The 18,419-nt window shown below is 39.1% G+C and overlaps 1 protein-coding gene across 2 annotated transcripts; it reads right to left on the bottom strand.

Moving 5' to 3' along the window:
* Positions 1-124: 124 nt before the first annotated feature.
* LOC103714843 (ER membrane protein complex subunit-like protein) lies at positions 125-17,450 on the bottom strand. 2 transcript variants are annotated; one of them, XM_039133677.3, is made up of 9 exons: positions 16,974-17,450; positions 16,260-16,322; positions 16,074-16,169; positions 13,762-13,809; positions 12,442-12,513; positions 1,619-1,677; positions 1,260-1,350; positions 935-1,090; positions 125-533 (listed from the first exon to the last, which is right to left on the bottom strand). In XM_039133677.3, the coding sequence occupies exons 1-8, from the start codon at positions 17,304-17,306 to the stop codon at positions 938-940; spliced, it is 915 nt and encodes a 304-aa protein (XP_038989605.1). In that variant the 5' UTR covers positions 17,307-17,450; the 3' UTR covers positions 125-533; positions 935-937. The 2 variants fall into 2 exon arrangements, with proteins under 2 accessions (XP_038989605.1, XP_038989606.1); XM_039133678.3 differs by having other exon boundaries at positions 125-540; positions 16,974-17,424.
* Between the last annotated feature and the right edge of the window lie 969 nt (positions 17,451-18,419).

The raw sequence follows: 18,419 nt of genomic DNA, 5'->3' as shown, positions 1-18,419 counted from the left end.
ATAAAGTGGAAAACAAAAAAAGAAAAAAAGCGAGGAAAAAGAACATATATTGTCACCATCCAAGCTTAAGACCCAGATTTTTAATGCCATGTCAAGGAATGCATGAAAAAAAAGAAGACAGAAGGAAAAACAATGAACGAGTCCATTATATAATATAGCAGCTCCAAAGATATATTAGATATCAAATTTTCCTGGAAGGTACAATCATTGTCTAAGGGTATGAACATCAATCAAAATGCTCGTGAGGATCCAACAGTACCAATGGATTGAGAGGCATATGACACGTCCCCTCAAGCACAAGAATGTCTCGATGCTCAACTGCATGGCAGCTTCTTGGAAAGTCTACAACCTTAATGACCTCTCAATCTCCTCCACTTGGGACTTGTTACCTGTCAAGGACTTTATAAGTAGAAAACTGAAGTTACTTTTAAGGAACAGTGAACACGAGACAAAAATCAATTTTCATCCAGCTGCTGTTCCAAACACAAACTGCTGCGAGCTTACATGGTCGCAACCCATGCCTTGGTCAAAGCCTGAAACCTTGCAATATTAAGTTCGTAAGTATATAACAAAGAAGCCTCCAGCATGCAATGAAAGACCCATCAGAACAATGGAAAGCTAACAATAGAAATTTGGCTATTTTTCAGAACATTGGGAGTATTTGATAATGATAGACCATATGAAACTAAATGGAACGTCTCAGGCAAAATATCTTATGATACTGCAAAATTCTGGTTTCTGTATCAACTGCGGATCCCAAAAAGTAACATCACGCGTTAGAGCTCGTTTTATGAGAAAATTTTGGCCATTCTGAAGTGCATTGAATCTTGGTCTAACTTGATCCCAAGTTCTGGTTATCATGTGAGTCATGACAAGCAATATCTAATAAAATTAAATAGAGATTAAATGAATGATGCATAAATAAAGGGCTAACCTATCATCTTCTTCTCACAGCAGCATTTGGTGCTCGCTGTGCACCCGCTTGCTGTCCTTGCGAAGCAGACTGCCCAGCAGTCTGTTCCTCAGCCATGTTCATGGCTTGCGTGATGGCATTCATGACAATGAGACCCAGAGGGATTAGATACATCCACTGCAAATTAAAACAAAAATGAAGGATGCAAACAGTTAGGGTCTTAACATATCAGTAGAAATGGTAAACACCCTACTATTCTACTGAAGAAATAATTAGCTAAAGATGATCAACCCCCTAGGCACACATGTTTAGCTGCTATCAGAAGAATGTGTGTTGGATTACTCACATATTTAGCCCAAAATGACTTTTCAGGTGGTTTTACGCCTTCACCAAGTCCACTCTCCACTGCAAGCAATTCTTCAGCAAATGTTGGAGTTCTGCCAGTGTGACACAATAGTATGTTAAAATTCTAATAAGGTAATTTGCATCTTCCTGGTACATGGAACAAGTGAAATGAAACAGCTGATAATGGTTTTGCAAGACAGATAAACTTGCTGAGATGTCGTCATATGAAAAATGTTTTTACATTAAAATAGAAAGATAATTGGAAACAGAAGGTATGATAAGTCAATTCAAGAGCCAAATGACTGGGTTGAAATCCTATCAACATGTGCAAAATTTGCATTCAAAAATATTATTTTTTACCTCGGTGCTTGCTCGCTGTTCTTCAGAAATGTGTATGAGTTGAATGACCATTTTGCTGGCTGAAATCAATGTGAGAAGAGTGATAACAACATAATCGTACATTTCAAAATGGAAAAGAAAAAGTTACACCACATCTTCCCAAGCTTACATATTAGTCTAATATCCTCACTAGTCAATTTCACAAGCTATCCCTTCCATTTCATCATAAAATCACACAACAAACAAGAAAAAAATAAATTTATTTTTCATGCATGCGTGCATGTGCCATGGAAATCCAAAGTTTGGCCTTCAAATAAAAGTCGAAGGACATCCCAAAGCCGGCAATCTAGCATAAAAAGAGTAACTCAGAAAAACAATCGCTCATACATAATGCTCGGACTGAAGAATTAATATATACTAGAAATTTTTTTGCTGGAAAATGGTATCGCAGAAAAGATGAAAAGGAATAAAAACAAATCAAAAAAAAAAAAAGAATTGCCTCAAAACAGTTCCATATTAACCTTTAGAAAAACTAATATGGGTCGATTAGATAAAGAACCTAAGGTCATTATTTTTCTCATGAAAAAAATCAGCATTTCAAAGATAGAGACCGATGCACAGATCAAATCAAATTACTCTCCTTAACAGGCTACAGTCAACTAAGGGTCAATGATGGATATGATGCAACATTGAAGTCAAGCTATTAATAAGATGATAAGCTGTAGAATGTGAGTGACAAAGATGACGACAAGTGAAAAGAGAACGTGAGTCATAAAGACAGACAATTATAAAGAGGGAGACATAGAACAGGACATTGCCATGGGGGTTAGTGGAGAAGGTGAAATATCTCAACTCTCCAGAACCTAAGCCTGGTGTTTAATCAGCTGACATAGACAATGTGCCCGTGGCACAAACCTTTGTGCTTAAATGTGCCAGCCCTGAATGTGATGATTGTATCAATTCTTACAAGGAAAACATCTGAATTCCCAAAACAGAGTATAGAGGGGATGGCTAAGTGCCAAAGGCAGATAAATAAATGCTACCAAATGGATCCCAATGAAGCCGATCACTCAGAATTGCAGGGAATCAGAATATGAATCCATGTATTGGTGCATGAGCCCATTCTATGATATAATCACTAATCTTGCTGAAGCTCATTTTGGTATAAGATTAGTGTGAAATTCTTCTAGCAGACGAAGGTGCCAACTAATCAGTTGGTGAAAGTACTGAATGTTGGTATCAATGACCTGGGTTCGAGTCCCACCCTACACTTGATTTTCAGCCAGGATTTCTCTGATCCTAGTTCTTAAAGAGAAATTCTTCTGGCAAATTGCTGGATTGCTTAACGATCCTATTGACATCGCATCTAGTATTAATTGATCATGTGTTAGGAGTAGCAAGCCTTTTTCTTAAGTCCAACTAGAACTTTCATAAGATTCACATTTTGGAAAGAGCACCTCAATCCCGATGAGAATCTACACAAAGAACAAAACAAAAAACCAAGGTGAAGACGAGATCAAGAGAGTGACACAGGTAAGCACCCCATGATTAGGTGTTTGGGATTTTAATGCTACTAGGGTTTAGCACGACTTTTAAAAGAAATCACAAAATAAAAGTGTTGGAAAGTCGAATAAAGTAGTGCCTAAATATGGTGTAAATATGAGTAATACATGCAGGTTGCAACAGAGGCTTTGTGCAATATCTATAACGTAAGGACAAGGCCATGTGAAATAAAATAGACCTACTAGTTCAAAAAGCAACATATCTGCAGACATCTGGGCTTTTGACACCCCATAAAGAGGTCAAATGATGTGGGACAGATGATTTAGGAAAGAAAATGAGAATAGAAAGGGGAGGGGAGGGAAGTTCTAGAGTCCACCAGATGTCAAGACAAAGTTTTCATTTCAAAATATTCTAACTAAAACAGGAGACATGGGGGTGCCATATATACCCCCCTATGCAACTATCCATGATCCCCACAAATGATCATGTAACTACCCATGATCTAACAACATCATGGGTCACTACACTAGCTAAATACAGTCATACAAACCAGTAACTAACAAAAGACGAAAATACATAATAAATAAACGAAAATACACAAGAAAATAAAACTAGGGTGGCCGAAGTGCTATGCACGTCGGCGACGCCTATACACATGCTGGAAACGGTGGTTTGTGTCCCCACCAACTCCCCTCAGCGGAGAAGAGTTCGCCTCTGGCGAAACGGATGTCTGGTAATGCTCCAACAGGCCTGAAGCAAGTCGCTGAAGCTCATCTCTGCTAATCCAGGTATCATCTGACGGAGGTCGACCATGCCATCTGACCAGATATCGCTGATAACCACCGTTCTGCGTGTACTAACAATCTGATCGTCCCAAATTTGTTCCACTGTGTCTGTGATCTGCGGAGAAAAAGGTACAGGAGGCAATGCAGGAGCAGGAGATATGTTCTCAAAATTGGATGTGAGGTCAGTGTCAGGCTCATTGAGTGGGTCTGCAGGAATAGTTGTCGGACCTCGGTAGGCAACTAAGTCTTCTACATTAAAAACTGGATTAATCCTAAAATCACTTGGAATATCCACCACATATACATTAGATCCAACCCGTTTCAGAATTTTGTATGGATTCATACTTCGGGCATGCAATTTTCTATCGGCTCCTGGTGGAAACCGTTCAGGTATGATTCTGATCATTACATCATCACCCACTCGAAATTCTTGATAACGTCGACGTAAGTCAACGGCCATTTTATATCTCGCATTATTGATTTTAATTTTCTTATCAATCTCTTTATGTAAATTTTGCATGTGTTGCGCAAAGGACTCAGCGGTCTCAGAGATTCTATTGTTAGGTGCTACTGGGATAAGATCAACAGGTTTTCGTGGAACATAGCCTAAGACAATTTCGAAAGGGCTCAAGCCAGATGTCCTGTTTACAGAGCTATTGTAAGCGAATTCAGCCGTGGATAGGAGAACATCCCAATTACTTGGGTGGTCATCCACTAAACATCGTAGAAGGTTTCCTAGGCTGCGGTTGACCATCTCAGTTTGCCCATCTGTCTGAGGGTGATAGGCTGTGGAATATTTAACCTTGGTACCCATAAAATTCCAGAGGGTCTTCCAAAAATAACTAACAAATTTGACATCTCTATCAGTCACTATCGATTTTGGAAGCCTGTGGAGCCTAACGACCTCATCAAAGATGATCCTCGCAACTTTGAAGGCATCAGAAGTCTTGGAAGTGGGCAGAAAATATGCCATCTTAGAGAACCGATCCACTACCACGAGAATGGAATCATGCTTACTTCTAGTTTTTGGCAAACCTAGCACGAAATCCATACTAATGTCCTGCCAAGGACGATTTGGGACAGGAAGGGGGGTATATAAGCCAGTGTTTTGTTTGCGCTGTTTGGATAAATGACAAGTACGACACTGACTAACAATTTTTGCAACATCCCGTTTTAAACTAGGCCAATAAAATCTTTGTTCGACCATATCAATGATCTTATTTCCACCAAAATGGCCAGCTATTCCTCCTGCATGAAGTTCCCAAACAAGAAAATCTCTATGGGATGTTTGAGGGATACACAGCTTGTTTTCTTGGAACAGGAAAGCATCAACCACAAAGTAGTCACTATTGTCCCTGGTGTGACCTTCTAACACACTAGCATAGATCTTAGCAAAATCTGGACAAGTCGCATAATCGGCAATCGTACGATCAAATCCAGTAACCTTTACGCTAACTGACAAAAGCAATGCTACACGGCGGCTTAAGGCATCAGCTGCCTTGTTGTCAATTCCTGCTTTATGACATAACACGAAGGTGTATTCTTGAAGAAATTCAACCCACTTTTCGTGTCGTGAACTCAATCGTTTCTGGAAATTCAAGTACCTCAAAGCTTCATGATCGGAATATAATACGAACTCTTGAGGTAACAAATAGTGACGCCAGTGACGCAGCGCTTGGACAACTGCGTAAAATTCTTTGTCATAGGTAGAATATTTCCGTTTGGCATCATTCAGCTTCTCACTGAAGTATGCGATATGATGTTTTTCTTGGCTTAAGACACCACCTATACCTATACCAGATGCATCACAAGAGACTTCAAAAACTTTAGTAAAATCTGGGAGGCGCATTATCAGAGCTTCTGTCATTCTAGTCTTGATCTCTTGGAATGCCTTTGAGGCCGCAACGGTCCAATGAAATTCACCTTTCCGGATACAATCCGTAATCGGTGTCGTGATCATACTAAAATTCTTGATGAACCTCCTATAAAAGGTGGCTAAGCCGTGGAAGCTTCGCACCTCAAATAATGTAGTGGGTTCGGGCCATTCAAGAATAGCTTGGACCTTCTGTGGGTCTGCAGAAACACCCTCAAAAGAAACAACGAATCCTAAGAAGATTACACAATCAGTCATAAATGAACACTTCTTAAGATTCGCATATAAGCTTTCTTTTCTTAGTGAATTGCAGATCAAACGTAGGTGCTCAAGGTGTTGTTCCTTGTTTTTGCTATAAATTAAGATATCGTCAAGATAGACTACAAGAAATTTTTCCATGAAAGTTCTTAGCACTTGGGTCATAATTCACATAAATGTGCTAGGTGCATTTGTTAACCCAAAGGGCATGACTAGCCACTCATATAACCCATCCTTGGTTTTGAAAACTGTTTTCCATTCATCACCTGGGCGGATACGGATTTGGTGGTAACCACTCTTAAGGTCAATTTTGGAAAAGATAGTGGCACCTGCCATCATATCAAGCATGTCATCTAATTGTGGTATTGGAAATCGATATTTAACCATTATCTTATTAATTGCCCTGCTATCCACACACATTCTTCAAGTGCCGTCTTTTTTGGGCGTTAGAAGCGCAGGCACCGCACATGGACTAAGACTCTCTCGGATGAACCCTTTTTGGAGTAGTTCATCAACTTGCCGTTTCAATTCAGCGTGTTCAATCGGATTGAGTCTATAATGAGGCAAGTTCGGGAGAGTCGCCCCTTGAACCAAGTCTATAGCGTGCTGAATGTCACGCATAGGGGGAAGCTCATCTGGAAGGTCCTCAGGAAAGAGATCCTTAAATTCTTCCAGAACATGATGAACTTCCTTCGGAAAATCTATTTGAAAATCAGGAACAACTTCTTTGGACACTAACACAATGACTATGGATTCTTGGGCTGCTGCTTTCTCAAATTCCTTAGGACTAATGATTTGAAGGCGCTTTTCAACCTTTACATCCTTCTTTCCAGCAACAGAAGGCCTAGGAGGCAAAGGGTTTAGTCGAATTTTCTTTCCTTGGTGAACAAAAGAACAGGAATTGGATTTGCCATAAATGGTCACATCCAAATCATAAAGCCACGATCTACCAAGGATGATGTGTCCAACGTCCATGGGAATAACATCACACCAGACCTTATCATTATATTCAGAAAAGTTGATTTGGACTAGATAGCGCTCAATGACTGGTATGGCGGTTTTATCCACCCAAGACACATTATAAGGGTTAGGATGAGGCACTATTTTTAACTGTAGCTTCTTGACAGTTCTTGTGGATACAACATTGACACTACTCCCACTGTCGATGATAACCTTACAGCTATGCTCGTCACATTTGATATAGGTGTGAAATATGGATCGACGCCTCCAGTCATCATCTTCTTGCTTAGGTTGTGTAAGAACACACCTAACTACACCTAAAGGAGTGGAACCCTCAAGTGAGCCGGGTTCCTCACCTTCATCTGACTCTTTAGGGTCTATCTCTGGTTCATAGACCAACTCATCCTCTTCATCATTTCTATCTTCTTCGATGACCAGTGTTTTCTTAGTAGGACATTGACTAACTCTATGCCCAAAACCAAAACATTTGTAACACTGATCTCGAGAAATTTTGGGTGGTTCACTTAAAATTTCCTTATTCTTTAGATCATTAATTTTTGGGGACTCTGTCGCTTGATTTCTAATACTTACTCCAAGTGCTAGTTTGACTACCGTGGGTGAACTTATAATTGGCCTCCTTAAGATCTAATCGCCTAAAAGTTGTCTTATTAGCATAATACTCGATGTCTTGGACAAGTTGATAGGCATGTTCTAATGAATTGATCTCGCGTAGAATAAGCTCTTTTTGTAAATCATCTCGCAATCCGGACCTAAACCTAGAAAGGGTCAATTCCACACTCTCGCGTGCATCGCATAGCATGAAGAACTCATCAAAGCGAGCGATGTACTCAGACACGGGTTTGTTTCCTTGAATCAGTCGTTGCCACTGATCTAACAGGCGACTCTTATAGGATGTCGGAAGATATTTTTCTTTTAACTTCTCCTTCATTTCATCCCACAGGGGGTTGCCTAGCTCTAGCAAGCATATTCTCTATGGTATTCCAATGCAACTTCGCGGGACCAGTGAGCTTCATTTTTGCAAAACGAACTCTGCGATCTTCAGATAGATTATACCATTCAAAGTAATGGTCCATATCAGCGAGCTAGTCAATGAAGACTTTTGGGTCGAGACGACCATCATAACTTGGTGCATCGATCTTAATACTGCGCATTACATGCTCATCTGGTGTCTCACGCGCTCTTAGATAGTCCCTTTGGCCATGTTGCCTAAGGCCTCTGGGGCGGGGCGGTTCAAACTCACCAAGTTCAAACTCTCCATCGTTGTGAATAACTTGGAGATTGGTGATTGAATTTTCAGCCAAAGTCAAGCGGGTGTTCAGCCTAGTTTCAAGGTCAGTGATCCTTGCCCCTAATCTGGTTTCTAATGCTGCTATGGCATCTAACACCTGTTGGTTTGGGTTAGTAGACATCTCATGTGAGTAGGATGTACCGCTGCGAGTTGTCATGCTCTAAAATTTGCACAGGTGATAACTAAATATCAGGACTTTAGATACTGCTAACCTTGGTCTGGGTCATGCAAAATCTTTGCAGGTTAATCTAATGAAAGTGGGGTCCTTCAAATTGATTAGGGTTTCACCAGATTCAAGTAAGATTTCCTAGTTGCCTTTTGAGGATTTGAAAATAATTTGTAAGGCTCAATATGTGTTTTCAAGGGGCACAGGCTCTTATAAAGTTAAGACCCTATCTCAAACCGACAACATAAAGTGAAAGCAATAACAATCTAAAGATAAACTAGTTTGTAGGAAAAGGCTGAAAAAAATTATTTGAAGGAAAGATACGACCTTTTCTTACAGATCTGAGTCAGTGGAAGAGTTTGGATGTCAGAATGCAGGATGCAAAACCGGAGCCCGACGATTTGTAGGAGATGCTGCTGGAAGACGGCCAACTGCGGGTATCGTTGTGGAAGCCCAACACGTTGCAGGGTCTGGATCCAATTGTAGAAGTTTGAAAAACCGGGCCCACGAGACAACGGGCCAAAGGAGCTCACGTGATAACGGGCCGAAGGCTGGGGGTCGGCCCGCTCGCCCGAAATCAGAAGAACTAGATGGGACCCGAAGCTTCTAGATGGCTTCAGATCCCTCTATGTGTTTGGGAGAAGACTTGAGGGAGACAGGGGGGGTGAAAGAGAAGAGCGACGTCGGAGGGCGGGATCCCTCGTTTTGGGGAGCGATGGAGTCGGCGGAGGCGGAGGATGGAGTTGGCGACGGAAGTCAGAGGTGGCGGCACAGAGGAAGAAGGGATCTCGGTGAGATGAAAGGGAGAAGAAGAAAGGGGATTAGGTTTTTTTTTTAGGGATGAGGTATGGGAGGGAGAAGGTCTCAGTGAGCCGGGAGGGAGACGAACAAGGTGGACTCGAAGGTTGGTGGAGGGTGGACGCAGCGGAGAAGATGAAAGGGGAGGTGGTGGTGTGACCGAGGCAACGGTGAGGAAAAGGAGGCGGAGTGGGGTGAAGCTGCGACACAGCGGCGCAGCGTGCAGAGGAGCTCGGCGGCGTTGTTCGTCGGCAAGGAGGCGGCGCTGCGGCCTGCCGGCGGCAGCTCTGCGATGGAGTTCTCGGGGAAGAAAGGTACACAGTTTTTTTTTGACTAACTCATGCGACTCACGTGCGATGAAGCACGTGGGCCTCACGTGGGTTGGGGCACGTGCAACTCACGTGCTTTCTTTTTTTCTTTTTTTTTTGGAGTGGATCTGGGCTAATAAACTGGGTAACGGGTGAGGGACTTACCCGTTAACCAGTGCTCCTTCAACCTCCTAACGGTTTCGGAAGGTGGTTCCGAACTCTGTGGCTACCGCTGCAGAGTGGATCCCGTGGCCTGCGGTGGTGGATGGCGGCCGGCCACCCGCTTTGAGCACCGTTGCTCTCCCCGGATCTCTTCTCTGTGAGTAGGGTCTGCGGCTGCTACGGTGGAACCGAGTGACAGAGATGAAAAAAGGGAAGCTAGGCTCCTTTTTTTGGTCACACGAGTTGGGCGTGGTCCTTCAACACGCTCCGGCGTCCGTGGTGGTCAGGGTACAACGTAGATCTCGTGCGCCCACCTGAATCCAGGAATCCGGCGCTGCTCCGCCATACACAGGGTGAAACTTCTGTGGGAGTTTTCGGGAACAAGGAGACAGCAACATGATGTTTTTTTTGTGTGTATTCTGTCCCACTGCAGCCCAGAATGGGAGAGGTTTTGGCAATCGTGGCAAAACCGGGGGGGCTCTGATACCAAACTGATGCGGGACAGATGATTTAGGGAAGAAAATGAGAATAGAAAGGGGAGGGGAGGGAAGTTCTGGAGTCCACCAGATGTCAAGACAAAGTTTTTATTTCAAAATATTCTAACTAAAACAGGTGACATGGGGGTGCCATATATACCCCCCTATGCAACTATCCATGATCCCCACAAATGATCATGTAACTACCCATGATCCAACAACATCATGGGTCACTACACTAGCTAAATACAGTCATACAAACCAGCAACTAACAAAAGACGAAAATACATAATAAATAAACGAAAATACACAAGAAAATAAAACTAGGGTGGCCGAAGTGCTATGCACGTCGGCGACGCCTATACACATGCTGGAAACGGTGGTCTGTGTCCCCACCATCATCCATCACTAATAACAATTCCCAAGGAATTACCACCATAAGAGAAGTCTTAACCATGATGTATCTGAGATCAAGTATAACCAATAACAAGCCCAAGGAATTACCACCACAAGTGAAGTCTTAACCATGATGCATCCAAGCATTAGCATCCAACCATCCACAAGCTTTCATGGGGGTATGGGCCTATACCATCCTGGTCTAACTGACAAGGTTCGAAAACTTAGTTTCGCTTTGAACGACATATGTGAAGTTTCAATTTCAGTAGTCTCAGCAGGTTTGAAAGTTTTGTTCCAAACCTCAAAGTTTTGGTCAAAAAAAAAACAAGAAAGAATTCAAAAAAATAAATAATATAGGTATATAGGCTCTTTACTTGTGTAGTTTTGACATTTTAAGTCTGAAGTTAGTATTGCATATGAATGAAATTCATTAAATATGTTGGTAATTTTTATTATGAATAAATGTTATTTGCCTTCTGCATTTAAATATTTTTATTCACATTTAGTAGAATTCAAATGAATATTAAAGTTTGGCATTTCTCTCATTTATGAGTTTAAGTATCAGATATATGTAATTAAAGAGTGCTACATCTATTTTATGTAAAAATAAGTTATTCTTATGAAATGGCTTGCATCTACTTGCTCTTTAATCTTTACGAAGTATTGTAATAACCAATAAGAGCCTTTACAGAGGTCTTAACACGTCAAGGATTATGCTTATTATATATCTATCCATGAATCTAGCTGTCTATCTTTTCAACTGTAGAAAAGAAAGGAAAAATAGCCGAAATTTAATACTTAATGGACTATGTAAATCCCATTATAATTGTAAACACCAAAAGAAAACCATAAAGCTTCTAGGACGATGAAATATTTTTGGGACTGCTCGACCTCCAGCAATTAAAGCTTTTTGGAAGAAAGAAGCAATTGGCCAATACCAATTAAAGATTTCACTAGAATCAGGTAATGGTGTTGTAAGGAAACTGTCTAATTTGTTTAAATTAGATGAACTTGAAAGGTTTGGGTAGCAAAATATAAAAATTTGATTTTATGTAACATACAGTAAAAAGTGGAATTGGGATCCCGGTCTAGGGTAAGGGCAAGTTTGAGAACATGGATCAAGTCTTTGGGAACTGCAGAAGTATCAATTTGAAGAGTTCCATAGAGAGTACAAAAAGGAACAGATATTACGAGAAGTTATGAGATATTAAAGAACTACACCAGTAACATAAAACGATGATGATTCCTAGAGTAAAGATGCATAGAGCAAGATCAGATCATGAATTGTAATAATGGGATTAGAGTTTGAAGGTATTATGGTCTTCAGATAGTATCCCCTGAGGTTCAACACTAGTCCAGCTAAACTGGTGCCTACTAAACTTGGACAATATTGTTTAGTGATTGTACTGAGAAGCTTCTTTGTGGCTGTTACTCTTACAAAAAAGAAAGGTTTAAATCTTTCAATAGGTTGCACAATCACAGTGAGCTCCAGTACACCTAACAAATTTGGGTCTCAGCCCATTTCTTTTCAAAAAAAACAGAGAGAAAATCATGCAGCTAGTTTTCTGGATTGATAGAAAATGCGTGGAGAATAGAAAATCTAGTTCTCGGTAGCATCGTGATTTGGTCGTTAAAAATAAGAGGCTAATAGAAAATTTCAAGGTTTAGGGAGCTTTAGAGTCCTCCATGCTCTGAAAACTTGTCACAACCATTAACCGAACATGGCAGCATTGACAACCCCAGATAGCAATTTTCCCCTTGAGCAATTAGCTACAGAAGAGTTTGGATTAAGTGAATGCTAACAACTATTAGAAAGTGTAATATATTAAGAGGGGTTGATCATAACTTACATAATTTAGTGAGCGTGGGTACTGGCAAGCACCAGCAGAACCATAGTTCACTGCCAAAATATTCCCACCATCCTGTGAAAGAAACACGAATATTAAGAATTTAATGAGAGCAATAACATCAGAAAATGTGCAGTTTAGTTTAGAAATTCTGTTATGTAACAATGGTTAAAAGTGATTGGTGATCAATGCTTTTTCAACAGAAAACAGATTGCACTACTAAAAGGACTACTACTGAACTACACTGTCACTCACTGAATTCTTTAATCAAATTGTGCTGGCTGCCAAAATAGATGCCAGAAAGAATATGTTCGAGTTATATATTTTCCTCAAAAACACATAAGTTCCAGCTAAACTTCCTTTCTCATATGCTTCCCAGAAGCCTTTAAAAGTTTTCCACTTTTCCCATATTAAGGCCCCCAACCATTCATTTCAAAACCTTCATTTATCAACCCAGAATTCCAGTTTGGCTGCAAAGCCATCCAACACGGTTTGTTTGGATGCAAGGAAATCTATGGAAAAGGAAAGGGAAATTGGCAATTCCAATGAATTGGAAAAAAAATTCAGAGATGTATAATTGACTATAAAAGAATTTTCAATTTTTTTGTCGAAAAAACAAATGGAAGGCTAGGCTTTCTAAGGAAACTACATTTTCCAAACAGCTTGTCTCGCAACCAGAGAGACCATAATCGAAATGGGGTAGCAAACAAGGCAATGGAGCAATATTGCCATTAGGATTTTGAAGGACAACTTCAACATGAAATTGGAGATTCATTCATTTAGAATGTCTGTATCAAGGTATGCCGTACTAACATGTACCTATCATAACATAGGTATCGGTACAATACCGAGGTTCAATTCAGTATATGAGTTGAACTAGTCCATATCACTCCGAACTAAATGGAACCAGCCCATACAGCCCAACACTCGCACAAAATCGGGGTATGTATAGTACCAACCTGTATTGGCTAGTTTTAGGCAGTACTGTGATATCGAAAACTGTCTTAGTACGAGGTGCATACTATATCGTACTGACCATACCATACTAAACTGATAATGTATCAATACAATACTCGGTATCGAAATTGTAGACCTAGGTCTGCGATATTCTCTTTGATTTAATGTAATTTAGTTCAATTACCACATTTTCAAGAAAAAATGAGATATAGTTATCAAGTAGAAAAATATGCATCTATGAGTCTTTTCCAGAAAATGTAATAGTACCATAAAGAGCCGATAAAACATTAAAGGAATTAAAAATTCATATGTGGAAGATGGCACTGAACATATTTAGGTGGTAAAAAATCACATGTTCGGAATTACCATGTGAATTACAAAATGCTCATCCAAAGTCTCGCGGGGAATACACCTCTGAAATGAAAAGAGTTCACCAATTAGGGCAATGTATAGATATCATGCTTGTGACAGAATTGAAAATAGTTGAATTTACAGCTTCCATCTTATAAAAGGCATGCAAGATCACATGTACCACAATATGCTCCATTCAATTGATATGTTATTCTGCTCAATACATCATAAGATTCATAACAATGCCCGTAGCATATCTTGTTTTCAGAAGAAAAGGCAAAAATGCTGAAGTCATCTTTTATACAAATTCAACTAGACAATATAGAACTTGAGACTTTATGTTATGTATTTGTAGTTAGAATTAAATACATTGAAAAGCATATATCCCATTCATTATCCTAAATGCAGTTTGCTTGTTCATTTAAACTCTCCACTTATAGCGGATCTCCCAGGATTTAAGCCTGGTTAAAAATTATGTAGTTGTTTTCCCCACTGCTTTGTTGGGAGAAAACTTTAAAGTCCTGAATTTGGTCTGCCTAATTACGGAGCACACTGGACAAGATCAACTCAGCCGATTAAATGAGTATGGAGGTCAACATAGCAACACAAAGGTCACTTGAATTCAGTCAACATGGGGTCAATGCCCCAATTAACAACAGTTCACTATTTCTTGTCAAAGCACATCAACAAGATGTAAGTTCAAAAAAAAAATTGAAAAAAGAAAGAAGCAAAGGAGGCAGAGATAACATTCTTCATTTATATTGATTAGAAGCACAAGTTTAGAATAAACCTCCTTGTTGTCGAACAAGCTGCACATCCACTCCTATCACGATCAAGATGTTAGTCAAATTTCATGCACAAGCAAGCTAGACATACACTCTGTCCACAGGACTTGAACCACTCCCTAGATAATAAAATTGTTGTCCAACATTCAGAATGTCACTCAAACCTTAGTTACCCCATGCACAAGCAAACTAGAAATTGATGGCATCTGCAGGACCTAAGCCACCGAGCTAACGGCAGGTCGATTATCCATAGTCGAGGAATGTGTTGACTCTAGAAATCATCCAGGGCTAGTGTAGGCTAACATACTCGTTATAGGCATGTCTAAACCTAGCCCAACCTAAACCCCTAGAGCAAGGTAGATCATCCATTCTTGAGAGATCTCTAACCTAAGATAAAAGATGACTAGCATCTTACTATCGAATATGCTGGAAAGAGAGAGCAAATAAAGCCTTCTTTGTCCTCTTATGGTGAAAGGAGAGGCATCTTTCTACCAAAACAAGTTAACTTTCTTTGGGTGATTCTCTCCATTAGTCACTTTTCATGGTGGTTGCTTGGGTTCCCTTTTAGTGGTTGCCCCCACCATGAACAACTCCTTTATGATACTTGATTCTAGAAAAATTTACCCAACTCACGGCCTCTTGTAAGAGAGACAAGCGGCCAATTATGATATCTTTGACTGTCATAAATAAATAATTCAACAAATCTTGGTCAATGCATCGTTGCTGACCAATTATAACAGTAGATCGGACATGTGTTAAATTTGGGTGTACATAGTAGTGAATAAGTTAGGTTTCATGTGAATCCACCAATAAATTGGTCTTCCAAGTGTCATCACAAGCCTTGGCTTGTCCATAATTACCTTCGCTAGTTCAACACCAATAGAACATTGATGTCACATTAAGAGGCAAACATAAAAAAATTCTGGAGACCTCAATAGTTGCCCAGTGGGATTAACAGCCCTTTTGATCCAACCTAATTTCAGCCTTTTCTATCCAACCTTTCACTTCTTCTGCCTCCTCTCCTCAGCCAAACCAAAAGAGCTTATATTCCTCACCATATACAGATATGAGTACAAATTGGGTGAAGGGATGAGCGCCATGAAGACAATGGAAGCCTTAGCTTTTTACAGTAAATAAAATTTTCACTAATCAAGTATGACTTTATGTTTTATTCTCCAATTTTCCCTGCTCTTGTTGGATGCCCTCTTCATAACAAGTCCTTGCATGAAAACAGATTGAGACCTTTCTATGCTATTAGAAGGGTGGAAGACCACAAAGTATGCCTATTCTGAATATTAACAACAAACAAGCAGGCCTTGCTTACTTGCAAGTAATTACTCCATAATCAAAAGTAATCTATTTTATTGCTTAGACATGTGTGAAAGAATAAACAACCACAAATGACGTAGAAATACGAGACACAGCAACCTCTATGCATACTAGTAAACAGAAAGATGAATGAGCATGATGCTTTCATCCATGTTATGCATAGCATCAGCACAATAAACTATGGAATGAGAATAATTAAACATGTCAACTTACAGCTCTGACAGATGAAATAACAAAATCTTTTCCTGGAGGACTCAATACATTAGAGGGTACTCGAATCCTATAATAGTCATCATCTTTCAATAGCCTCTGCAAGAAACAATACGATCAGGTTAGGTACTCTTTCTTATAAGCGTGAAATAACAACCCACAGCATAAAAGCAGGTGGAGAGAAGATACTTCAAATGCTGCTTTCTCTGCTTCTGTAAGAGCATTCCTTGAAAAGCGAAGCTTGGTAAGAGTCTGTCAAAAATTAAAATAGACGACAAAAAGAAAATCAACTCACTGCCAGAAATACATGTTTAGGTACTTGTTTTTTTTTTTTTTTTTTCTTCGCTTCTTCGATACTTTCCAAATTGATGAATTAAAAAAAATAGAGTTTAAATGTGTTCTAAAAAGATACAAAATTTGGATTAATAGAGCACCCATGAAACTAATTATCTGAATTAATGCCAATAGACTGTGTTAAAAAAAAAGGCAAAAAAGGTTTTTTTGGAACTTTAAGCAGCAATTTTTTCTATAACATAAAAATTGAACTAAAAAATAGAACTTACAAAATATGATCTAGAAAGTTAGCAAAGGTACAAAAGTTGTAGTAGTAGAGATATAATAAAAATTAATCATCTCAAGTGTGTAAAACTAATTCAAAGAAACAATTAAAAAACTAAAAAAAAGGGTTTTTTTTTTTTATAAGCGACTGGTTCTATAACTTGCAATTAACTCGAACTATATTAAAATCATGACTAGCTTCGGAGTTCAAACATAAGAGATCACCAAAAGAGGAACCAAGTCCAACAAGATCACAACAAAATCAGCCGAATTGGCACAGCTAAAACCAGGAGGCGGCCAAAAGATCAGAAATTTCCAAAAAAAAAGGGGCAAATCGAACACGACCTGCCCGCCGTGGCTCCAGGACTTGAGCCGAGCGGTGAAGGTCCCGGCGGGGGAGAAATTGGAGTCGCCGAAGGCGTGCTCGAGCGAGAACTGGACCGACTTGGAATCCGAGGTGGATACGGAGGAAGAAAGATCCAGATCGGGCCTCCGGCGGGGCGGCGGTCGGGTAGGGCTTGGGTGATCGAGATCGGGGGAGCGAGGGGCTCCTTCCAGGCCGAATTCCTCATCGTCTTGGAGGAGCTCGTCGGATTGGAAGGCCGAGGAGAAGGAGAATAATAGGAGAAGGAGAGGAAGGAGGAAGCCGAGGAGGGATATGGGGCGGAAAGACCTCATCTCCGGCGACCTGAGAACTGCGAAGAGAGCAAGAGATAGTCTCTTCTTCGATAGCAACCTTGTAAAGAGGCGACGGCGAGATCGATGACTTCGAACCCAATAGACGGGAAGGATTCGTCGATCAGGCCGTCCCTTTTATAACCTAGTGCACATATAAATTTATTAGTGTTTAAATAGATGGGTTTAGATGGAAGAAAAAAAAGAAGCTCAAAAACATAATTTACAATATTCACCGATCTTTTGAAATTTTCTGAATAATTTGTATGCGCCAAGGAGATTTTTGTAAAAATAAATTTTTTGACATGAGGCTATATATGCACTAGTGCCCGACTAGTTTAAGAAATAGAAAATATAATTTTTTTACACAAATATTTTTTTTAAATATCAAATTTTATATAAATATTTTTTAAAATTAATATTTACATGTATATCTTTATAAAATACTTAATTTTTTATTTTATTTTTTTATCCTTGTTTTGGTATATGTACTCACGCCTAACGCCATTAAAAAATTAACGATTTTAAATTAAAATAACTAAAATATCTTTAAATAGGTATATATTTAATAAAACGACCGCAAATGAGAATAAAAATGTAATTTCAATTTTTTATTTTATTTTTAATTAAAATAAATATGATTTTTATTAATGGTATTAGAAGAACAGTTATATTGAGAACATTTATAAAAAATAGTATTTTATATAAATATAAAAATAAATATAAATTTTAAAAAAATATGTAAATTTAAATTTTTAGAAATATATTCATGCAAAAATTCTATAAATATTAGTTTTGGCGAGTGCAGCATATATTTTTTAAATTATGTGCATAAATTATATCTAATATTATAGAATATGAGGTCTGGCCATATCAATTAGATTTTTTTCAGTCCATTCTCATGTGACGGGAAAAATAGAACTAGTATTTTTTTTCATAAAATTTAGTTTGCCTCATTAAGAAACATTTTTTTGTGAATATTATAAAATAAGATTGGATTGCACATAATTATCCAAAAATAGGCTATTAAAAAGTGAAATTATCTCTCAAATATGTTCAAATTGTCCTTTATTTTGTCGTTACTTCATATCTGGAAACTATATTTTTTCTTTTTTG

The sequence above is a fragment of the Phoenix dactylifera genome, chromosome 4 (genome assembly GCF_051530095.1).
Source record: "Phoenix dactylifera cultivar Ajwa chromosome 4, Ajwa_hap1_PhDact_Kaust_v1.1, whole genome shotgun sequence".
Classification (NCBI taxonomy): domain Eukaryota; kingdom Viridiplantae; phylum Streptophyta; class Magnoliopsida; order Arecales; family Arecaceae; genus Phoenix; species Phoenix dactylifera.
The sequence above is the reverse complement of the archived record's forward strand: the minus strand, read 5'-3'. Positions and strand labels throughout refer to the sequence as shown.

Excerpts from the sequence above, each read along its gene's own strand:
- LOC103714843 (XM_039133677.3), bottom strand. The coding sequence starts at position 17,306 with ATGAGGTCTTTCCGCCCCATATCCCTCCTCGGCTTCCTCCTTCCTCTC. Across the intron at positions 1,678-12,441 it reads ACCCACGCTCACTAAATTAT|CCAGCAAAATGGTCATTCAA; the intron begins GTAAGTTATGAT and ends CATTGATTTCAG. Across the intron at positions 1,091-1,259 it reads AGTCATTTTGGGCTAAATAT|TGGATGTATCTAATCCCTCT; the intron begins GTGAGTAATCCA and ends TTTAATTTGCAG.